We start from the raw sequence: 21,954 nt of genomic DNA on the forward strand, positions 1-21,954 counted from the left end.
TCTAAAAAGAAGGCTAGAAATAATTCTCCCAACAAAGGACTGCACGAATTGCTTAGAGTTTCTGTACCATAAACACTAGAGCTTTCCCCCCCCCTTGTTTCCTTCTTGTCTGTGACAGAGACACTAAGCAACAGTATCCTGGGTTTCCCTGTTCATGAAGGCCCAGCAGCAGTTAAGTTTCCTCTCTCTGTTCTACCCCTGGGCTCCTCCCAAGCTTTAAACATTTTAAAACAAGGGCTGGGCCTGTCTGTGCCTGAAGATGAAATTACAATAGTGTGTGAAGATGAAATTACAATAGTGTGTGTTTCAGAGTAACAGCCGTGTTAGTCTGTATTCGCAAAAAGAAAAGGAGTACTTGTGGCACCTTAGAGACTAATCAATTTATTTGAGCATAAGCTTTCGTGAGCTACAGCTCACTTCATCGGATGCATACTGTGGAAAGTACAGAAGATCTTTTTATACACACAAACCATGAAAAAAATGGGTGTTTACCACTACAAAAGCTATTACCAACAGGAGAGTGGGTTTGGGGGGGGAGAAAACCTGGATTTGTGCTGGAAATGGCCCAACTTGATTATCATACACATTGTAAGGAGAGTGATCACTTTAGATAAGCTATTACCAGCAGGAGAATGGGGTGGGGGGAGAGAAAACCTTTTATAGTGGGTAAACACCCATTTTTTTCATGGTTTGTATGTATAAAAAGATCTTCTGTATTTTCCACAGTATGCATCCGATGAAGTGAGCTGTAGCTCACGAAAGCTTGTGCTCAAATAAATTGGTTAGTCTCTAAGGTGCCACAAGTACTCCTTTTCTTTTTACAATAGTGTGTGTAACAGATTTTAGGGTTGGAGCACCCTGTTTAAATATATATACAATGCTACTGCTTTCTTTGAGGGGCAGGGAGTGTTTTAATTAACCAATAAAGAGCAGTGAGTAATATCCTGAAATTATTGAATTTGCCAATTGGGAAGCAACGTCCAACTATAGTCACCCACACAATGGCTACCAGTGGATGGGGCCTAGTGCGACTATGCAGCAGTTTGACTTGGCATTGATCCCAACTGGCAAACCACAGTATTGTCAAACCCAAGACTTCAACAATCAGAAGATAAACCCATAAAACTTACTCCCAATCTGAAACACACAAACACACACGTAACCATTCCCTATGCATGTAGCCTTAGGCCCTGCTTTAATAAAATAACAGTGTTGCAGCAGTTAGCAATCTGAGACAAATAGTGAACATACAGGAAATTAAATGGAAATTGGGATGGCCATTTCACACACAATTAAAAAAAATCTTTGAAAAAAAGTCTGAAAAATTACTTACTGTAATTTAGCAAATACATTTATCAGTACTTTACTTCCTGTTTTTTCTAATGTTGTTAAATATCTAGATAGCACTGACAGGGTTCAAGATTATGTATATATAAATGATGAAGACAAGGTCCCTGCCCAAAGTAACATAGAATCAAGTAATTGTGAAGTGATAATTTATTAACATATTTTTAAAATCAAAACAAGTATAAAATATATTTCCTGGATTTTAGCATGCACAGTGAAATTGGCACGTTTCCAGTGATTCCAGTGCCAACAGAACAGATACACCTTTTCTTGACTTCTTCCACCAACCTTACAGAGTGCAAAGGACAAATAAATTTACAGGTACTGCTCATTGTCTGAGATGGTAGTAATAAAACTGGAGTAACTTTAATCTGTTCTCTCCTTTATCCATATTCACTTTGGTTAATGTCAATGGAAATTCTGGCCCTGATCTTGCAAAGACTTACCTGTGTTTACTTTACACGGAGTTTACACACATTGACTTCAGTGGGAGTACTCACTGTGCACTAAGTTAAGCACACGCATAAGCCTTTGGAGGAAGGGGGCCCAGGCTTGTATATTTAATCAAATACAGCATGATTCATCATACTGAACTGTATGCACCTGTAAATGGAGGAATAGGTGTGGGAGTTGGTTTCTATATTAAAAAATACCAATGCATTATTTGTTTTTTCTAAAACGTTTCTGAATGGATGATTTTTTAAAAATAAAGCCTTAGACAAGGCCATCATTAGCACCAGTGGAGCTAAAATGATGACTGAGCAACAGTTAGAGAAAATTATCAATGCAGACAAGGCACTAGATTGTGAGGATAATATTCTTTCCCACATCAGCACTTACCAGGGTAGCTGGAATTTGAAAAGGGCACTGGTTTGGCTCAGGGAGGAATGAAGGAGATCAATCTTCTGGAGAACCATCAGCTTTTGATTGGGGTAGAGTGAAATCAAGCATTAATACTGGAAAATGATAACAGTGGTATAAGGATGGTGGGTTAAATGAATTCTAAAAAAACAAAAATAAACCAAAAGGTGAGCTAAGAAGCATAACACACCGTTTTTGTCTTTATGTATAAAGGAAACAAAATCACCCACGATTACAACTATTTGGATTTATATTAGCCATTCCTTCAACAGTTCTGTAAAGAATTGTTGCCAAAGCTGAGAGCATCTATTAAAATATACGCTTTACTAAACCACATCATAGGTTTAGTATCCATATGAATGAGCTATGCATCTGATATATTTGTACTGTCTGCAGATAAAACTATAATGTACATGAATGTAATTCAACTAAGGATAATGATATAACCATGCACTGTTTAAGATTTATTAAAATAGTTAAATTATAACACTTTCTTGCTCTTAATTGGATATGAGCGAAAACGAGAATTTGGGAGCAGATGGCTGGTTTTTCAAATGTTTTGTTGCAGCGGGCCTGTCAATGTACAGCAACAGTAGAGCTTTGGGGAGCCTATTTCTTCTTGTTTGTCAGCAAGTAATGTTCAAAAGTGAGACCACTTCAGCATAATGATCATTCAAAATTAAAAATGGTGCAAAACCTAGTTCTGAAAGAGCCCAAACTCTGGGAAAATTAGGCTCTGGATCCAAACTTCGCATTCTTTGATACTTTGAGGGAGGAACCTCTTTCACCTCTGGAAGAGGCAATTTGGAGAGTATAGCTGTATTTGTAAGTGCAGAGCTTCAAATGTACTGCATTTCATACAAGCAGGCTGACACTAATGATGCCCAAACCTAGAGGAGCATGGCAGCCAATGTAGGTATCCCTGTACTGAACCTGCAGATTCTGACAAAGAGGTCCCGGTCAATTAGGAGTATAAGTTTCCTACCAATAATCATGACATTTGAGAATCCCAAAACACTAATGTTTCTTTCACTAATGTTTTCTGTCTTGGTGCAAGGAGTGGAAGGTTTATGCAGCAGAGTATTCTGACACATCAAGCAGATTATGCGAAATCACTGTCACAGATGAGGCATTACAAGATAAAATCAAGGGAAAGGTATGATCAAAGTATCTAAGATAAGCTCCATAGCTGCATCCGATGAAGTGAGCTGTAGCTCACGAAAGCTCATGCTCAAATAAATTTGTTAGTCTCTAAGGTGCCACAAGTACTCCTTTTCTTTTTGTGAATACAGACTAATATGGCTGCTACTCTGAAACCTCCATAGCTAAGGCTATGTTTTAGTCACGGGTATTTTGAGTAAAAGTCATGGACAGGTCACAGGCAGTAAACAAAAATTCACGGCCCATGACCTGTCCATGACTTGTACTATATACCCCTAACCGAAACTTGAGTGCTCGGGGGCAGCCTGGGGGCACCACAGGTGCTCGGGGGGGGCGGCCAGGGACCCCCCCTGGTGCTAGGGAGGGCAGCGCACAGCCCAGGACCCCTGCTGCTGCTGGGAAGGGAGGGGTTTGGCAGGCTTCCTACCCAGCTCTGGATGGCTCCCCAGAATCGGCGACATGTGCCTAGGCTCCTAGGTGGAGGCATGGCCAGGGGGCTCCGCACGCTGTCCCTGCAACTCCCATTGGCTGGGAACAGCAGCCAATGGGAACTGTTGGGCAGCACCTGCAGGCAGAGGCAGCGCACAGAGCCACCTGGCCACGCCTCTGCCTAGGTGCCAAAGGACATGTTGGCACTTCTGGGGCAACCCCCCCTGAGATAAGCGCTGCTTGGAGACCTCACCTGTGCCCCAACCCCCTGCCCCAGCCCTGAGGCCCCCCCCCAACTCCTGCTGCTGCTGGGGGGGGGGGGCAATGGCCTGAGACTGCCCCAGCAGCAGCTAGTGTGGCTGGCCCAGGGGCTGCCCGAGCTGCTCAGGCATCTCTGGGCCAGCCGCTGCAGAAGTCACAGAATCCATTACCTCCATGACATGTTTTGCCTATTCAAAGGCCAGTCGACAGGCTGTGGAACATTCCCAACACCCTTTTTTATTCAACTATTCAAGCAACACAGCACCGTGAACAGGTCCTTTAATCATCTAACAGAGAGTAGCAACATGTCTAAAAATGGGTGAATTTTGTTAAAATTAGTGGGCATACTGGCAGCTATTCTTAGCGTCTGTTTGGAGGGATGCAAAACCCCCAGAGTGGTCCAGTGCACAGTACCAAGGGATCCACAAGCAGGGCAAATACATCCCTGCCTACAGTTGTGAAGGGGGAAAATGGGCATGTTGAATGTCTTGGGCCAGCAGGTACAGCCTGAATCTCGCTTCATAGGTACTAAACAAATAAATGCAGCCCACATACATCGTACACCTATCTTTTTGTTCAATATGCAGCCTGCTCCAGCATGAGGGGGGAAAAAAAAGCAACTACATCTGCATTGTGGCAATGCTCCAAACGCACAGAGCCAGACAGAAAGAGCCAGCTGTAAACGGGGAAGACGCCTTAAACAGGCCTTCCCTACAATCTGCCTCCTTTCACCATGCCAGTTCACTCAGTACCTGAAGTTACCAGACACACAGGTAAAGTTGGCTTGGGCAGTTGAGTGCACCTGTTATTAACAGCATAAAGAAGTACTTGTGGCACCTTAGAGACTAACCAATTTATCTGAGCATAAGCTTTCGTGAGCTACAGCTCATTTCATCGGATGCATAAAGTGGAAAATGCAGTGAGGATGTTTTACACACACAGACCATGAAAAAATGGGTGTTTATCACTTCAAAAGGTTTTCTCTCCCCCCACCCCACTCTCCTGCTGGTAATAGCTTATCTAAAGTGATCACTTTCCTTACAATGTGTATGATAATCAAGGTTGGCCATTTTAGCACAAATCCAGGGTTTAACAAGAACATCTGAGGAACAGTGCGGGTGAGGGGGTAGGAAAAAACAAGGGGAAATAGGTTACCTTGCATAATGACTTAGCCACTCCCAGTCTCTATTCAAGCCTAAGTTAATTGTATCCAATTTGCAAATGAATTCCAATTCAGCAGTCTCTCGATGGAGTCTGGTTTTGAAGTTTTTCTGTTGTAATATCGCAACTTTCATGTCTGTAATCGCGTGACCAGAGAGATTGAAGTGTTCTCCGACCGGTTTATGAATGTTATTAACTTAGGCTTGAATAGAGACTGGGAGTGGCTAAGTCATTATGCAAGGTAACCTATTTCCCCTTGTTTTTTCCTACCCCCTCACCCGCACTGTTCCTCAGATGTTCTTGTTAAACCCTGGATTTGTGCTGGAAATGGCCCACCTTGATTATCATACACATTGTAAGGAGAGTGATCACTTTAGATAAGCTATTACCAGCAGGAGAGTGGGGTGGGGGGAGAGAAAACCTTTTGTAGTGGTAAACACCCATTTTTTTCACGGTTTGTGTATATAAAAAGATCTTCTGTACTTTCCACAGTATGCATCCGATGAAGTGAGCTGCAGCTCTCGAAAGCTTTCGCTCAAATAAATTGGTTAGTCTCTAAAGTGCCACAAGTACTCCTTTTCTTTTTGTGAATACAGACTAACACAGCTGCTAAAACAGCATAGTAACTCTGGGTCTTTATTCTTTCCCCATACATCCCCTAAAGCATTAGCTACCCACTAACATGGGCGTACCAGCATTCTCCCAGCAACAGGGCAAGGGGTGCTATCTTCCCCAACGAAGTGGCATCTTGTCCTGTCCTATAAAAGGGCATCCAAACACCCTGGTTCCACGGAAGGGAGAAGTACCACCTTTCCCTCCACATCAATGGGAAGCCAAACTCCCCATTTCTCTATGGAGAGGAGCATCTGCTTTCACACCTCAGTAAAACAGAGAGGGTTTGTAACACTCACCACCACCTGCCTTTAGTATAAGTCCTGTCCATGAGTGCGGTGGATCAGCTTCCTGAAACCACAAGCCTCTGGCAGTACAAGCACTGCCTTCCAGGCCTCCCTCTTGCTGCACAGGTAGCGATAAGCACACCCCACCCAACGAAAAGTACGCCCCAGCCCCCAAGTCCTTGGAGCATTCCTGGCAGCATCCAGCCCCTTATCCACTGAACACTCACAAAATTGCCAGCCCTGCTGTTCCCAAAGGAACAGTGCAGACCAGTTTGTAAGATTCAACTCGGGATCACCACTTAACGCCACAGCACAGTGTTGTATTTATAATGAAAAGAAAGAGTAAGTTTATTGTCAAAGAATAGCGATCCAAGTGATTGCAGGAATATTGGAAACAAAGGATTACCTCTACAACAAAGTCATAACACGCTTTCTAGAGACTAACAAGCGATCCTCCTGGCTAAAGGATCTCATTTCACGCAGAGTTCTTCCCAAAATTTTCCACCAACGCTGGCTGAGGCCCCCCCCTTCTTTCATGAAGTAAACTTACTGTTTACTTCCCAGGGCCATGGGTTACAACCTTTTTTCATTTGCAGACCCCCCCCTAAAATTTTTTTTCAGATAGAGGTGCAGAGCCCGTTGGAAATCTTAGGTTTCAGAGTAACAGCCGTGTTCGTCTGTCTTCGCAAAAAGAAAAGGAGTACTTGTGGCACCTTAGAGACTAACCAATTTATTTGAGCACAAGCTTTCGTGAGCTACAGCTCACTTCATCGGAGGCATACTCAAATAAATTGGTTAGTCTCTAAGGTGCCACAAGTCCTCCTTTTCTTTTTGGAAATCTTAGACATAGACTGCGGGATCCACAGGTTGAAAACCATACTGTCGCCAGGGTGTCTTCTTTGTCCCCCCCACTACATGAAACCTTCTGACGCCCATCTCAAGCTCGGGTTTCCCCCCTCGGTTAGTTCTTCCTGTTCCCTCTTTGAAGTTTCCACAGCCCTTCATCCGCGCCCAGGTCGGGCTGGCGCGCAGAGCCCCATTGCGAAACGCGCAATCCTGAATGTCCACGTCAACAGCCCGCCAGGGGAACCTTCCTCGTCTGACAGGAAACCTGCTTCCCCGCGTCCCCGCTGACCGGGGCCTAGCCCCGGCCCAACAACAAGGGACCTTTCGGGGCAGCTCCGCCACTGCTCGCGCCCCAGCCGCGGGGGCAGAGGAGCCGGAACCACCCAGGCCCTGCGCGCCGCTGTGACCGGCTGCGTCCTCCCCTGGGGGGTGGGGTGTCTCTCCCCGCGCTCCGCCCCCACAGCAGGGGAGAAGTCCCCCGTCCCCCGTCCCCCGTCCCCCCCCCGAGCTGAGGCGATCAGTCACCAGGCTCGCGCTCAGGCGCCTTCAGGAAGTATTAACTCCCACACGCCACCTACTCACCCAATCAGAGGCCTTCTTCTGCCACCCCCGTCCTGATTGGCTAGCTCCCTCTCGCCTCGCTGTTGATTGGCTGTCGCCTCCTCCCTCCACGGCCGTGATTGGCTGTCAGGGAAGGAGGCGCGCGCCGCCGCAGGAGTCGCTTTTGCCCACCGCGCCGGTCTCGCGCTTCGTGGGTCCCGCCTCCTGCCCCTGGCGCTGCTGCTGCGGCGAGCGCGCGCGGGGCGGCCCCTCGGCAGGTATATAAAGGGTCTCTGGGCCAGCGCCCCCAACGGATTATGTCCGTGTCCCCCGTGAAGCGGCCGAAGATGGAGTCGGCGCTGGAGCAGCTCAAGCAGCACACCACGGTGGTCGCGGACACCGGCGACTTCCACGGTGAGGTCACACCCCGCCCCCCCGAGGCATGAGGGGCCCGTTACCCCCGTTAGGGTAGGGGGCGGTCCCAGTCCCCCGTGGCTGCTTCACTCCCAGGGACAATGGGCGAGGCCGCCCCACCCCCACCCCCCCACCGGTCACGCGCGCGCGCAGGGGGTGTGGGGGAGGGGAGCCCGGAGTTCTGGCGGGCTCGGCTCTGGTGAGGCGGCTGCTGCAGGGGTCTGAGCGCTGGGCGGGACGTGCGGGCTCCCCGGCTCGCTGTAACCCCTGGGTGCCGCCGCCCTTCCCGCAGCAGGCGGCTGGGGGCCCGGTCCTTCCTCTGCGGCCGCGGGCGGCTGCCGCCCGCCCTGTAAGGGCCGAGCCCTCCGGCTCGTTCCCTCCCCCGTTCCCCGGGGGGAAGGGGGGCGGCTTTGCCACTCAGCTCGCGGGGTCCAGCAGCAGCAGGGCAGGGGATACCTCCCGGCGTGGGGGTGGGGAAGCTGCTTGTAAGGGGAAGCAAGGTCTGGCCACTTGCTGCTAACGTCCTCTTCCTTGCAGTGACTTCCTGTTCGGTGAAGTGTAACCGTGCTAGCGAGCTCTGGGGCCTTCGTGGGTGGGCTCAGTGTTTCCCACATACACGAACCTCCCCACGTGTTAACTGAGAAAAACGTGAATGAAACACTGTGAACGTTCACCATGGGAGATAATCTGTAGTGGGAATTATCCATTCCCTGATGGAAGGGAAGAGTTAGGATTGGCTATATCTACACTACCACTTATGGTAGCAGAACGTATGTTGCTCAGGGGTCTGAATATCCCACTTCCCTGAGCGACGTAAGTTACACCCGCATAAGTGGTAGTCTGCACAGCGCTATGTAAGCGGGAGCGCTTCTACTTCTGGCATAGCTACTACAGTACTGCTACTTTTTTGGGGTGGATTAATTATGTCACTGGGAGCAGCTACACAAGAGATCTTACAGTATTGGTACAGCAGTGCCACTGGGAGCTCTCTAGAGTAGACAGCCTAAGTATTTTGGTTTAAGGTAGAGGTGGGCAAACTACGGCCCGTGGGCCACATCTGGCCTGCTGGACCATCCTGCCTGGCCTGGGAGGCTAGCCCCCGGCTCCTCCCCTGCTGTCTGTCTCAGCCCCCCCCACCCCACCCCCAGCCTCAGCTCACTGTGCTGCCAGCGCTCTGGGTGGTGGTGCTGCAAGCTCCTGCCAGGTGGCATGGCTGCCAGTCCTGCCGCTCTGAGCGGCATGGAAAGGGGGTGGGGGGGGTTGGATCAGGGGCAAGCGGTCCTGGGTGGGGGGCAGCAGTCAGGGGACAGGGAGCAAGGGGTGGTTGGATGGGGCAGAGGTCGTGAGGAGGGGAGCAGTCAGGGGATGAGGAACAGGGGAGGTTGGCTAGGTGTGGGAGTCCCGGGGTGCCTGTCAAGGGGCAGGGGTGTGGATAGGGGTCTAGGCAGTCAGAGACGGGGGGGTGGTGGTGGAGGTGGGGTCCTGGGAGGGGGCAGTCAGGGGAGGGGGCCAGGTTGTTTGGGGAGGCAGAGCCTTCCTTACCTGGCCCTCCATACAGTTTCGGAACCCCCATGTGGCCCGCAGACCAGGGCTGGGCAAATTTTGGCCTAAATTGTAATCTACTTGGAGAACATAACCTTGTAATAAAAAGAAACCCCTTTGTTAAACTTGGCTAAGAGTTATTTGCCTAAAGCTGTTTTGTCACTTGTGTGCTGTTATGAAAGACTGAAACGTCCCAGTTGCTTAATGTGGGATTGCACCTATTGAGGGGTGGTGAGTCTGCAGATGGAGAGAATAAGTGCCTTCTGCAAATTGTGGTCAGTCTTGCAGGACACAGTGGGATCCTATGGTTATATGGAAGTGCAATTTGCTAGTACAGAGAAGAGCTGGACTCAACACAAGAACACTGAATAAAACTATATAAATGCATCAAGAACTGAAAAGACTTCAACAGGAGAGAGGCTGGTATTGTGGTGAAGGCCCACTAGCAGGAATCACATACATAATACCATCTTTTCTACACACTTCCTTTGTGACTCACTTGGGAAGTCAGCTGTCCTATGATTCAGTTGCTTCAGGTATAAAATGAGGATAATATCTGTCTCATGTTGATTAGTTTTGTAAAATAATTCTAGCTCTCTGGATGGAAGGGACCATAGAAATCCAAAGTAGTAATATGAAATTGTTAGCCTGGCATGTGTGGGTACATGTGGAAATGTGGCCTCACTGCAATAACCTGTGTAATGCGCCTATAAACAAATGTATAAGTATGACCTACCAGCACTGACTTTTGAACTGAGATCTTGAAAAATTGTTTGCATTATTAAAATCTAAGGATGGTTGTTTCAAAGTGCATGAAACTATTGTAGCCCTACTCTTCTAGTTACTGTTATTACCAGAACTCTTGAGTGCACCTATATTGATAATGGAAACAAGTGAAGGGCTCCGAGCTAGCATTTATTACCATCAACAAGTATATGTACCATAAATCTTGTTTAAATTATCCATTTGGGAAACTAATGGCCCTTGGTACTCTTAACACCCTGATTCTGATTCAAATATTTCATCCTGATCAAATCAGGGTTTGGTAAATTCACTGGAAATAAATTTTACTCAGATGGTTTTTTTTTTAATGGCTTGTATAGTTTTCTCATGGTGAAGCAAAACAGTTGAGAGGCACAGAGTAGTTAATGTAAGAGGAATTTTTGTTTACTTTAGCATGAAAATGAGTAAGCCCTTTTGCAAAAAGAAAAGGAGGACTTGTGGCACCTTAGAGACTGACTAATTTATTAGAGCATAAGCTTTCGTGAGCTACAGCTCACTTCATCAGATGCATATCGTGGAAACTGCAGCAGACTTTATATATACACAGAGAATATGAACCAATACCTCCTCCCACCCCACTGTCCTGCTGGTAATAGCTTATCTAAAGTGATCATCAGGTGGGCCATTTCCAGCACAAATCCAGGTTCTCTCACCCTCCACCCCCCCACACAAATTCACTCACTCACAAATACTCACCAACAACCACATACCACACAACAGAACCACTAACCCAGGAACTTATCCTTGCAACAAAGCCCGTTGCCAATTGTGCCCACATATCTATTCAGGGGACACCATCACAGGGCCTAATAACATCAGCCACACTATCAGAGGCTCGTTCACCTGCACATCCACCAATGTGATATATGCCATCATGTGCCAGCAATGCCCCTCTGCCATGTACATTGGTCAAACTGGACAGTCTCTACGTAAAAGAATAAATGGACACACATCAGATGTCAAGAATTATAACATTCATAAACCAGTCGGAGAACACTTCAATCTCTCTGGTCACGCAATCACAGACATGAAGGTCGCTAACTTAAAACAAAAAAACTTGAAATCCAGACTCCAGCGAGAAACTGCTGAATTGGAATTCATTTGCAAATTGGATACTATTAATTTAGGCTTAAATAGAGACTGGGAGTGGCTAAGTCATTATGCAAGGTAGCCTGTTTCCTCTTGTTTTTTCCTACCCCCCCCCCTCCCAGATGTTCTGGTTTAACTTGGATTTAAACTTGAAGAGTGGTCAGTTTGGATGAGCTATTACCAGCAGGAGAGTGAGTTTGTGTGTGTATGGGGGTGGGGGGGATGTGAGAGAACCTGGATTTGTGCTGGAAATGGCCCACCTGATGATCACTTTAGATAAGCTATTACCAGCAGGACAGTGGGGTGGGAGGAGGTATTGGTTCATATTCTCTGTGTATATATAAAGTCTGCTGCAGTTTCCACGATATGCATCTGATGAAGTGAGCTGTAGCTCACGAAAGCTTATGCTCTAATAAATTGGTTAGTCTCTAAGGTGCCACAAGTACTCCTTTTCTTTTTGCGAATACAGACTAACACGGCTGTTACTCTGAATCCTAAGCCCTTTTGTTAATTTAAAAAGGGTGTGGCTAGATTTTTTTCTGTACAAGAGATCTTAAACACAAATGACTTTATACAGTACTCTTTAAATCCGTGTTAGTCTGTATTCGCAAAAAGAAAAGGAGTACTAGTGGCACCTTAGACTAACCAATTTATTTGAGCGTAAGCTTTCGTGAGCTACAGCTCACTTCATCAGATGCATTCAGTGGAAGTGAGCTGTAGCTCACGAAAGCTCATGCTCAAATAAATTGGTTAGTCTCTAAGGTGCCACTAGTACTCCTTTTCTTTAAATCCTGTAGCAATACACAGTGTGCTCAATACACTTAAAATTGAGGATTTGCTTCACCAGCTTCAGTGAACTATATACAGGCTCAGTTAACTTAGTCTTGAATTATGTTTTAGTTTTGTGTCCAAAGGCTTTTAGTAATGGGAGTTTCCTATTTAGTGACTTCTGTTAAGACCAAGAGTATAGTACAGTAGTTTTGGTACAGTACTTGGGCTTCATCTAAGATCCAGAAAAAAGTGGGGAACAAGTAATTGCTGGGGTTCAGTATTGGTGACCCAAAATCAAAAAGACAAAGTAAAAATAGTTTAAATGAGTTTTTTTAAGACATTAGAGTAGGTTCTACAAACCTGTTAACTCCTGATATGGCATGCTGGCTTCTGAGCATCTTAATTGACCCCAAGAGTAGGCCTTGTATGGTAGAGAGGACCATAGGACAAAATAATATAGAAAGAGTAGCCACAGCAAGGTTCCTGCAGCATGAACTCAGTTGTGCTGAAGGTAGCTGAGAGAGCAGGCCTTGCTGATGGGAATGGTTACTAAAGGTAAAAAATACAAGCAGTGAACAGTGGATACAAGTACCAGCAGGGAGCAATAGAGATTTAAGTGGAACAACAGGATCATAAGAATTTTCGGGGGAAGGCAACTACTGTGGAAACCCCAGGAATTTTAAGGGAGAATGTCTCAGGCTCTGATTTGGCCAGGACACAAGTCCACACTCTGATCCTTGGGCAGAGGTGATCATCAAGAGCCACATGAGATCTTTAACGCTCCCCACCCCCCAATATCTTGGTTTTAGCTAATTGGACAACAAAATTTAATGCATGTAAAATTTTGAACCAATTTGTGTTTTGTGCAAGCCACAGTCCTCACAGGAGATGTCCAGCTGCTATGGGGACAAAGGGATTAACTCTCCTGAGCATTGGCTACCTTTCAAGTCAGTCTCATAACTTTTGTACAAAGAAAAATTAGTTCTTATAATGGTGCTGTGTCCTGAACCCAGATGTAACCCATTTATTTTGTCAATACATGAATTATTCATATATTAACTTGCATAAGGTGTCGATTTCTGAATCTTCAGCACTATCAAGTATGGCTAGTGGTGGCCCTTAACAGAACTTCTAGGACCTCATGTCTGAGCATATGGGAATTTAAAACATTGACTCTGTAGTCTTGTCTACAGTATGAAATACCTATTATCTGTTAGCAACAGGTGCTGAGCACTGTCTAGCTGCAAATTTTAACCATGCACTTTAAAACCGTTCTGAACGTAGCTTGTGCTTGGCTACATTTGCGGTTAGTGTTTGGGACTGGTTCAGCTGCAGCTGTTGACACCAGTCACCAGCATTGTGGTTTTTCAAGTGTTGACAAATATTTATTGCCTTATATAGGAGGGGAAATTGCTGGTGTAAGGAGCAAAGGACAGTCTAGTCCTGACCAGTGTGTTTCCACTGAAACATTGGGCCAGGTGCCTCTTGTCTCCATCTGCAGAAAAGTGATGTTCACAGCAAAAGCGAAGAACACCTGATAAATTATTAAACTGTTAGTTTCAGTCTGCTGCTCTTGTTGGTGCAGCAGTATGGGCCAGACCAGTATGTACTTATTCTTCTGCACATTTCTCCAGCCAATCAACATTAAACAGATGCTGTAGCAGTGAGCAGGATTCAGAATCCTTAGTTAAACCTTTGCTGAAAACTTGTTCTGGAAGGCTGAAATGTAGCCCCTTACTATAGGGAGCTAACTTTTGAACTCTGCCTTCAACTGTGACATCATAGTTAGTTACTGGAAAGTGCTGAATGACACTATGCTTCTAGTGGGAGGGGATACCGTAAAAGTCAGTCCTTATCATATACCCACATGACACATCAGAAGTGTCAAACATTTGCTTTTTATCTTTAGCATAATTGAATTTTGCAGACTTCAGTAACACATGACATGCAGTATATATGTTAGTCCTAGAAGATACTTTACCCAGATGTGTATTGCAAATGAGCTTTATCAGTACTTACCCATCTTGGAGTTGCATTGTGTTGTCAGATAAAACATGGAGAGTGAATGAAAACGTATTCTTTCCAGTTTATCTGAAGGACCTATGGTTAAGATGAATGTGTCCAGAGAACCAGGATCTTTACTTAAAGGAAGCTGCTAGGAAAGTGTAGCTTTCTGTACAGTGTATCCAAACATGATCTATCAAAATTAAGTAGAATTTTCTAAAATGAAATCTCCCTCCTAGAGTGCAAAGCATTCAGAAAAATTAATTGGTAATTTTTCATAATTTTGACATTTAGCTCTTTCAAGAAACCTTATGTCCTCTACAGTGATCTCTGCTTATAAAACTATTTGCTGAGTCAAACATTGCATGCCAGGCTGCTCAGCTACTCAGACATGTTAGAACCAGACAGAGTACAGTAAGAACCACTTTGTGGTAAACATCTAGTGTCACCTGAAACGGATTCTCAACTCTTTTCTTTGAGGTCTTCTCCCCCCCCCCCTCCACATGCTGTTAAACTCCATGGCCCACCTGTGTCAAACTGCTTTTCTGCATATAAAAGCCAGGGACAGCATTAGGGGGTAGCTATCAGGCCAATTGCCTGGGGTCCTCATACCACAGGAGCCCCCTCAAAGCTACATTGCTCAGGCTTTGGCTTCAGCCTTGGATGGCAGGGCTCAGGGCCCTGGCTTCAATCCCAGGCTTTGGCTTTCTGCCCTGGGCACCAGTGAGTCTAATGCTGGCCCTGCTTGGTGGCCCCCCAAAACCTGCTTGCAGCAGTGGACACAATAAGGACCTATATAAGATAGATGAGTAACTCCTACAGAATCTTGACCAATGGTTTGTTCCTCTTTGGAAACACTAGAGCTCAAGTACTAAATAAATTGATCTTGTCACTATAGCTTTCAGTCACCACTTTGTCCTGTGGGTCTCAAACTTTTTGTATTGGTGACCCCTTTCACAGAGCAAGCCTCTGAGTTTGAGAACCTCTGGTATAGACCCTTTTGGCACCATTCCCCGGACTTGCAGACAGCCTCTTACTGCACCATTCCTGCCTCAAGAAAACACTTAACTCTGATATAGATTTTATTGCTTAAGAGGCATGTTAACTGATCCTACTACTGTAACATAATACTTCATTGGTCAGGCTGGGTAACCTGTTTTAAACTAGGAATCTTTATTTTTGTAGCAATTGATCAGTACAAGCCTCTGGATGCCACTACAAATCCATCCTTGATACTAGCTGCTGCTCAAATGCCAGCTTACCAGGAATTAGTAGAGGATGCTATTGAGTATGGAAAAAAACTTGGTGGGTAAGTAAGACCATTAATTTAATTAGGCTTAGTTATGACAGCTGATGCCTTATGTAACTATTTGCAATAGCATCCACAGTGTTCTGTGGCCTTTTTATAACTTAAGCAAACATGAGTTTTACTCCTTAAAACACGCAGTCTAGAAGACTGGCTAACAAAGTGTGGGTGAAGGGATGCAACTTACAAATCAGCGAAGATGGTGACAGGCCACATGTGATAGGTGTATAATCCAGTGTGAGGTTTTATCCTTAGCACTGTAAAGACTATCCCTGATGAGTAGTTTCTGGTAAACATTATGTGTGTATCTACCTAGCAAAGAAAAACCCATGGCTTGCCTGTGCCAGTTAATTCTGGCTCCTGGGGCTCAGGTTATGGAGATGTTTCATTGCTGTGTAGACTTCTAGGCTCAGGCTGGAGCCCAGGGGCTCCAGGAACCTGAAAGGTGAGGGGGATGCACAGGGTCCTGAAGGCCAGGCTCCAGTCTGAGCTGAGAAGCCTACATAGCAATGAAACAGCCCTGCAGTGTGAGCCTATTGGCTGGCATGGGCCAGCCGTGGGTGTCTAGATGCTGTGCAGACATACTCTGTGAAGAGAAGTGAGTCGCCATATTTGGGGTCGGGAAGGAATTTTCCTCCAGGGCAGATTGGAAGGCCCTGGAGGTTTTTCGCCTTCCTCTGTAGCATGGGGCACGGGTCACTTGCTGGAGGATTCTCTGCTCCTTGAGGTCTTCAAACTACAATTTGAGGACTTCAATAGCACAGATATAGGTGTGAGGTCTTTTTTAGGAGTGGTGGGTGAAATTCTGTGGCCTGCATTGTGCAGGAGGTCAGACTAGATGATCATAATGGTCCCTTCTGACCTAAATATCTATGAATCTATGAATTCAGATCCCTTTTGAAGTAGCTTTGTGGGCTTGCTCAGGGAAAGCATTCCATGAATAGGCAGCATCATGAAGGAAAGCACAGATGTTTATGGAAGGAAGAAATGGCGTATGGACTCTGGTAGTATTGGTGAAACATAGATGGGACAAAAGACCAGAGTGGATAAATAGGGAATGGGAGAACTACTCAGTGATTTTAAAGGCTTGAACTGTATGTGGAGGGAGCCAAAGAGATTTAGCATACTAGCTGCAGTCTTTCATACATTTCACTCATTAAATTTTCATTCTTTCAGGTCAGATGATGAACAGGTCCAAAATGCAAGCGACAAACTTTTTGTGGCGTTTGGGGCAGAAATACTGAAGAGGATACCAGGTCGTGTGTCCACAGAAGTAGATGCAAGGTTTGTAGGCATGTTGTATGCAATTTGTAACCAAGGTGTTCCTAATCTTCTGATCTTGTAACAGTGAAATGTTCGGAGTTTAAATTACTACCTTTTCTGTTTTAATTGAACTGTGAAGTCACAATTTGCCTATCTAGGTTTTTACTGCATGCTAGACTAAACTAAGTGTGAAATAGGGTTACTCTTCAAGGCAGTTGTAAATAGGATTCACCTTCAGCATAGTTAAGGCACAGAGCACGTTCTCAATCTGTCTACCATTCTTCTGACTTAAAGAAATTCAGGCTTTCAATTTATTTACTTGATTTAAACTTAAGAGTTGAGTTGTTTCTTTTCTTTGCCCTTCTCCCACCAAAACTTACAAAATGGTACACTGTGGTTTTGCTTTAACAGTACCTGCGGTAAGGCCTGTTAACTTCCTTGATTCTTTTCTACTTTTTCAGAATCTAAATTCTGTATGAAAATTAAAGCAATAACTTTTAATCTTTCCCTGAGAAACATCCTTGGGTTTTCTTGAGCTCTGGGCCCACTCAATCCTAGAGAATGTTTTACAATTTTTTTAATGCTTTGGTAGATTTTTAACTACAGCCCCAAGTAAAAAAAGCTGCTATTGGGTGTTAAATTTTAATACAGGGTGCAGGAGAGTTCTTCGGATTATTATGGCTAAATTAGAGCCACTCTAATAGCCACGATCTCGCAATGTGAGAGCATGTATCAGTCTACCATTATCTGTTGGTGGAAGCTAGAAAAAGATGGATCTGGGATATAGACTTAAAACAAATGTTCGTAACTTGGTTCAATCCCTTTCTTGTTTCAAAGGTTGTCCTTTGATAAGGAAGGAATGATTAAGAGAGCTAAGCGCCTCATTGACCTTTATAAGGAAGCAGGAATTGGTAAAGATCGCATCCTCATAAAACTGTCATCGACGTGGGAGGGGATTCAGGCAGGCAAGTAAGTGTCTGTAGCTGGTATTTACTTTAATGCTTCTAATGGCTGGTCATACATTTTAAAAAAAATCCTCTCAATGTGTTGGCTGTTTTGAGAACCATTCACCAGTAAATTCAGTTAGTGCGGTTAAATCTAACATGAGCAAGACTTTTTTTATTTGAGTTGTGGGACAAAGATACTCCTACTAGTGCTAGATCATTACTTTAGAGCTCAATGTTATAGTTCAGTAACTAGTGACAGATTTATTTATGAAGTTTATTAAACTATTTGATTGTAGACTGAATGGAGGGGGAGGACAGACTCCATTCTAAGATGACCCTTTTTTGCAGGGTTCTGGAAGAGGAGTATGGGATCCATTGCAACATGACCTTACTCTTCTCCTTTGCTCAGGCAGTGGCCTGTGCTGAAGCTGGGGTCACCCTAATTTCCCCATTTGTAGGTCGTATCCTGGATTGGCATGTTGCAAACACAGACAAGAAGACTTATGAGCCCTCAGAGGACCCAGGTAAGCTTGCCTTTGAATATAATTGAAAAAGTTCACTACAAGTTATTTTTTTAAATCTTCTCTTATGAACACTACTCTAGAAAATACAGTATTTGGGTACTAAAATTTACAATGAAGAATCTTTGCATTTTAAAACATTGTCTTGAAAATCACCAGTGTTTTCTTCATAGGGGTGAAGAGTGTCACTAAAATCTATAATTACTACAAAAAGTTTGGCTACAAAACTATTGTGATGGGTGCTTCATTCCGAAACACTGGGGAGATTAAAGCACTGACAGGCTGTGACTATCTTACCATTTCACCTAAGCTTCTGGGAGAGCTCAGTAAAGAGAACACCAAGCTAACTCCCACACTCAGTGCTAAAGATGGTAAGTTAGTTTTCTTTCCTTGTAGAATACAGATTTGTTCCATAATCCTGAGACTCCTCTTTACTACTGAACATAGCTGATATATGGAAGAAGCCAGCTTTGGTAAGTGGTAGTACATAGCTTCAGCTTAAACTTAGTGCTTCTTGCCTCCATCCAAACTTTTTTTAAAGGGGTAAGACTTGGCTGATCTACTTAAGAGATACAGTAATTGCCTTGTACTGTCTTCATGACCACAGTGGCCATCAGCAGTCCTTGTGGCACTGCTGTTGAGGGAATCCAGTATTCTCCACACCTTTGATCTAGTATGTAACCAGTTATATTCCATTTATTTACTATCTTGGGTCCTTTTGAATGCATTAGCCAGTAACTAACCCAGATTCAAGTCAAGAAGACATTCAGTTTAAACAGTGATACTTCTATTAAATAACAATGGGGTGGAAGGGAGAAAACACCTCTAATTTGTATCCTGGGACTTGACAGTTTTTACAAAATCCTTTGGAGCAATAAACTTAGCTGAACACTAATTTTGCAAGAATGTAAGTCCTCTAAAGGACTTCAGACAAGGCTAGAAGAGATCATACACCTATACAACAGTCAACATTTGAAACAAGAGTTTTTAAAAACTGGTCTCTTTTGAAATGGTACTAAAGTGTTGCAACTTGTTTAGTTTAGCAATGTTTCACTGTGGTGGTTCTTGCATGTGGTCCTGGTAGCTGTACCATTCTTTCCTTCCTCTTAGCTTTATAAACAAATGTTAAATTACAAAATTCAGAATGGGAATTATGCACAGCTGCAATCATGAGCTCTATTACTTAAGGCTCTAAGCAGTTGACAGGCTTGTTATCAATTGAGCTTTTGTTAGGCATCTGCTGAATAATCAGAACCAATTGTTTGCTTGAGTCCTTGCTCACTCCTACAGAATATTTTGTGTAATTTTTTTTGTACTGTGGGCTGAAAGTTTAGTGCCATTTAGGAGCCAGATACAAACATTATAAACATCAATGCCTTAGCCTAAAACTTAGACTAACTGGATAACTTCCCCTAAGGTAGCAGTTCAGAATCAACAATATCTGCACTTATTCCCCCAAATGTGGTCACACAGTAAGTCTGACTACCTTATCAGCAATGTTTGGAAAAACCTTTCAAACTTCAGCTAATGTGGAGGGGGCTACATAAGGGAGTTAAAGGAGCATTTTATTTTTGGATGACAATCTTTTGTATTTGAATTAGAATATTTTATAGATTATCTATTACAACTCCCTTTGTATAGCTCAGACATCTAACCTTGAGAAGATCCACATGGATGAGAAGACATTCCGCTGGGAACATAATGAAGACCAAATGGCTGTGGAGAAATTATCAGATGGGATCAGGAAATTTGCTGCTGATGCAGTTAAATTGGAGAGAATGTTAAAGGTAATTGCTGAATTCTATGCTGAACTTGTATATGCCTATATTCCAGACCCCTCAGAATGACACCAGCTGATCCACACATGAGGTGTGATGCTGTCTTGATTTAAAGCAGTGTTTATTCTGGTAGCTAGGCTTGTATGCAAACCATATTTATCACAATTTGCATTAGATCACCATTCCTATGTGCAAAGAGGGTTAGCTGCCTAGATAGCATATGAAATGCATACTGGGCGTCTTCCTTCCAGTGTATATGTAATTGTCTTGTTGTTGTGCCTCCTGTGAACACTGACTAATACAAGATGTAAACCAACATGAATGTTATCCCAAGTGCAAAGCAGTATTTATCTAGTAGCTAATCAAGACTGCACTACAGCTAGATGTGAGTCAGCAGGTGACATTGAGGAGTTGGTATGGCTGTCAAATTCCTGACATAGAATCTGAAAATTAAGTTTCCACCTCAAATCAGTAATCTATCAGTATTTGTGTCTGAGGCACACTAAAATTCAGTACTTTCATAGTGATTAGGGCCAACTTTGGCAGTAAAACACAGGATGCATGGGGGAAAATGAGTAAGGTGCCATTTTTATAGTCCACTATTTTAAAATGCCAGTCTAAATAATTAGGTGAATTAATAGTATCTTGACTGTACTAAATCTGCATGTATATTTTCATATCAGTTGTAGACACTGCTCATGTTGACTGCATAATTACTATTGTACTGGCTTAGTCTGGTGTAAAAGCTCTGCAGTTTTCAGACTTATCTAGGACTCCTATTGGAAATGCTAACTGCAGATTCTTTTTTTCCTAGGAACGAATGTTCAGTACTAAAAATGGAAAGTAGACAAAGTTCCTGCTGGATTGTGATGGCTGAATGAGTGGGATTATTAAAAATGGATGTACAAATACCTGTAAAGTCTTATGCTATGTGTGGAGAGTTTTCTGTTTTCCATGTGTTTTTTTATCAACTTGCAAAGGGACAGACTTCACTTTGTAGCAATTTTAGCAATGTATTAAAATAGTTTGTGTAAAGTTTCACTGTTCACTTGTTTAGATCAATATTTACATATTGCTGTACTCCTTGCCACCTCTTTTCAACTTAATTCTAGTGAAAGTGAGTGGCTAACTATTCTTAAACCCTTAAATGTACCTCCAGATGATACTAGGGAAACAAAGTATTTTATCCTGGAGATACTTACACAGCCTCCAAAACCACAGTACATATGTGAGTACCTTTCAATTTAAAATAACTAATCAAAATAACTTCTCCAGGCTAGGAAGATTTGTTAAGTTTTTTAATCTATTATGAGTATGGGTGTGATTTTACTGGAAAAAAGCTACAGACTTTTGTATTCTGGAAGTGGGGTGAAGTTGTCACTTGTAGCTGTGTTTCCTGAATCCCAGGCCAGCAGCCTGTCAAAATACCTCATTTATTGTAAGTGGACTTAATACATTTTTTGGTTTGTTTGTTTTAGATGTTGTGGCTGTAAAAGCATGGAATAGCAACTTACAAATTGTGTAGCAGTTGAGCCCATGGGTTTTCCTCACTCCTTTCACTGATCTCAGAACTGTTACTTTACGCTTCTAGGTGCGACCCCATTTTATAGCTGAAGAATAAGGTTAAGACTTGCTCAGACCTACACAATGATTTAGCAGTTGAGCTAGGTATAGAAGGTTAGAGTCCTGCCTTGGTCATACTTCATTTCTGAAGTAAGAGCAAGTATTTTATTCCCTGGGGGTAGTTTGAGATTACCAGTGTTCACTTGCATTGTGTGTGCACATATGCCCTAGCTCTAGCAAACATTTGAGGCAGCCTGTCCAGTGGTTTGGGACCCTCGTTTTACAGGGCCAGGACACACACCACCATATGAGTGCAGATTTCAGACCTTTTCCCCACTTGGTGTTAAATCTTACCAGTGGATTTACAGACTTGCTATTTTCAGTTGACTCCACTACCCCACCCCATTTCCTTATGTATTGGACTAATTGTTGCTCAAAGAGACAAGCTTTTGAGCTTACACAGAACTC

At 43.9% G+C, this 21,954-nt stretch overlaps 1 protein-coding gene across 2 annotated transcripts; it reads left to right on the top strand.

Annotated features, from left to right (window-relative positions):
• Positions 1 to 7,691: 7,691 nt before the first annotated feature.
• On the top strand, positions 7,692 to 20,961 carry TALDO1 (transaldolase 1). 2 transcript variants are annotated; one of them, XM_073347146.1, is made up of 8 exons: positions 7,694 to 7,919; positions 15,294 to 15,417; positions 16,591 to 16,698; positions 17,515 to 17,646; positions 17,973 to 18,148; positions 18,319 to 18,516; positions 19,787 to 19,932; positions 20,738 to 20,961. In XM_073347146.1, the coding sequence occupies exons 1-8, from the start codon at positions 7,823 to 7,825 to the stop codon at positions 20,768 to 20,770; spliced, it is 1,014 nt and encodes a 337-aa protein (XP_073203247.1). In that variant the 5' UTR covers positions 7,694 to 7,822; the 3' UTR covers positions 20,771 to 20,961. The 2 variants fall into 2 exon arrangements, with proteins under 2 accessions (XP_073203248.1, XP_073203247.1); XM_073347147.2 differs by lacking the exon at positions 17,515 to 17,646 and having other exon boundaries at positions 7,692 to 7,919.
• The last annotated feature ends 993 nt before the right edge of the window (positions 20,962 to 21,954 follow it).

The sequence above is a fragment of the Lepidochelys kempii genome, chromosome 6, assembly GCF_965140285.1.
Source record: "Lepidochelys kempii isolate rLepKem1 chromosome 6, rLepKem1.hap1, whole genome shotgun sequence".
NCBI classification, from domain to species: Eukaryota; Metazoa; Chordata; order Testudines; family Cheloniidae; genus Lepidochelys; species Lepidochelys kempii.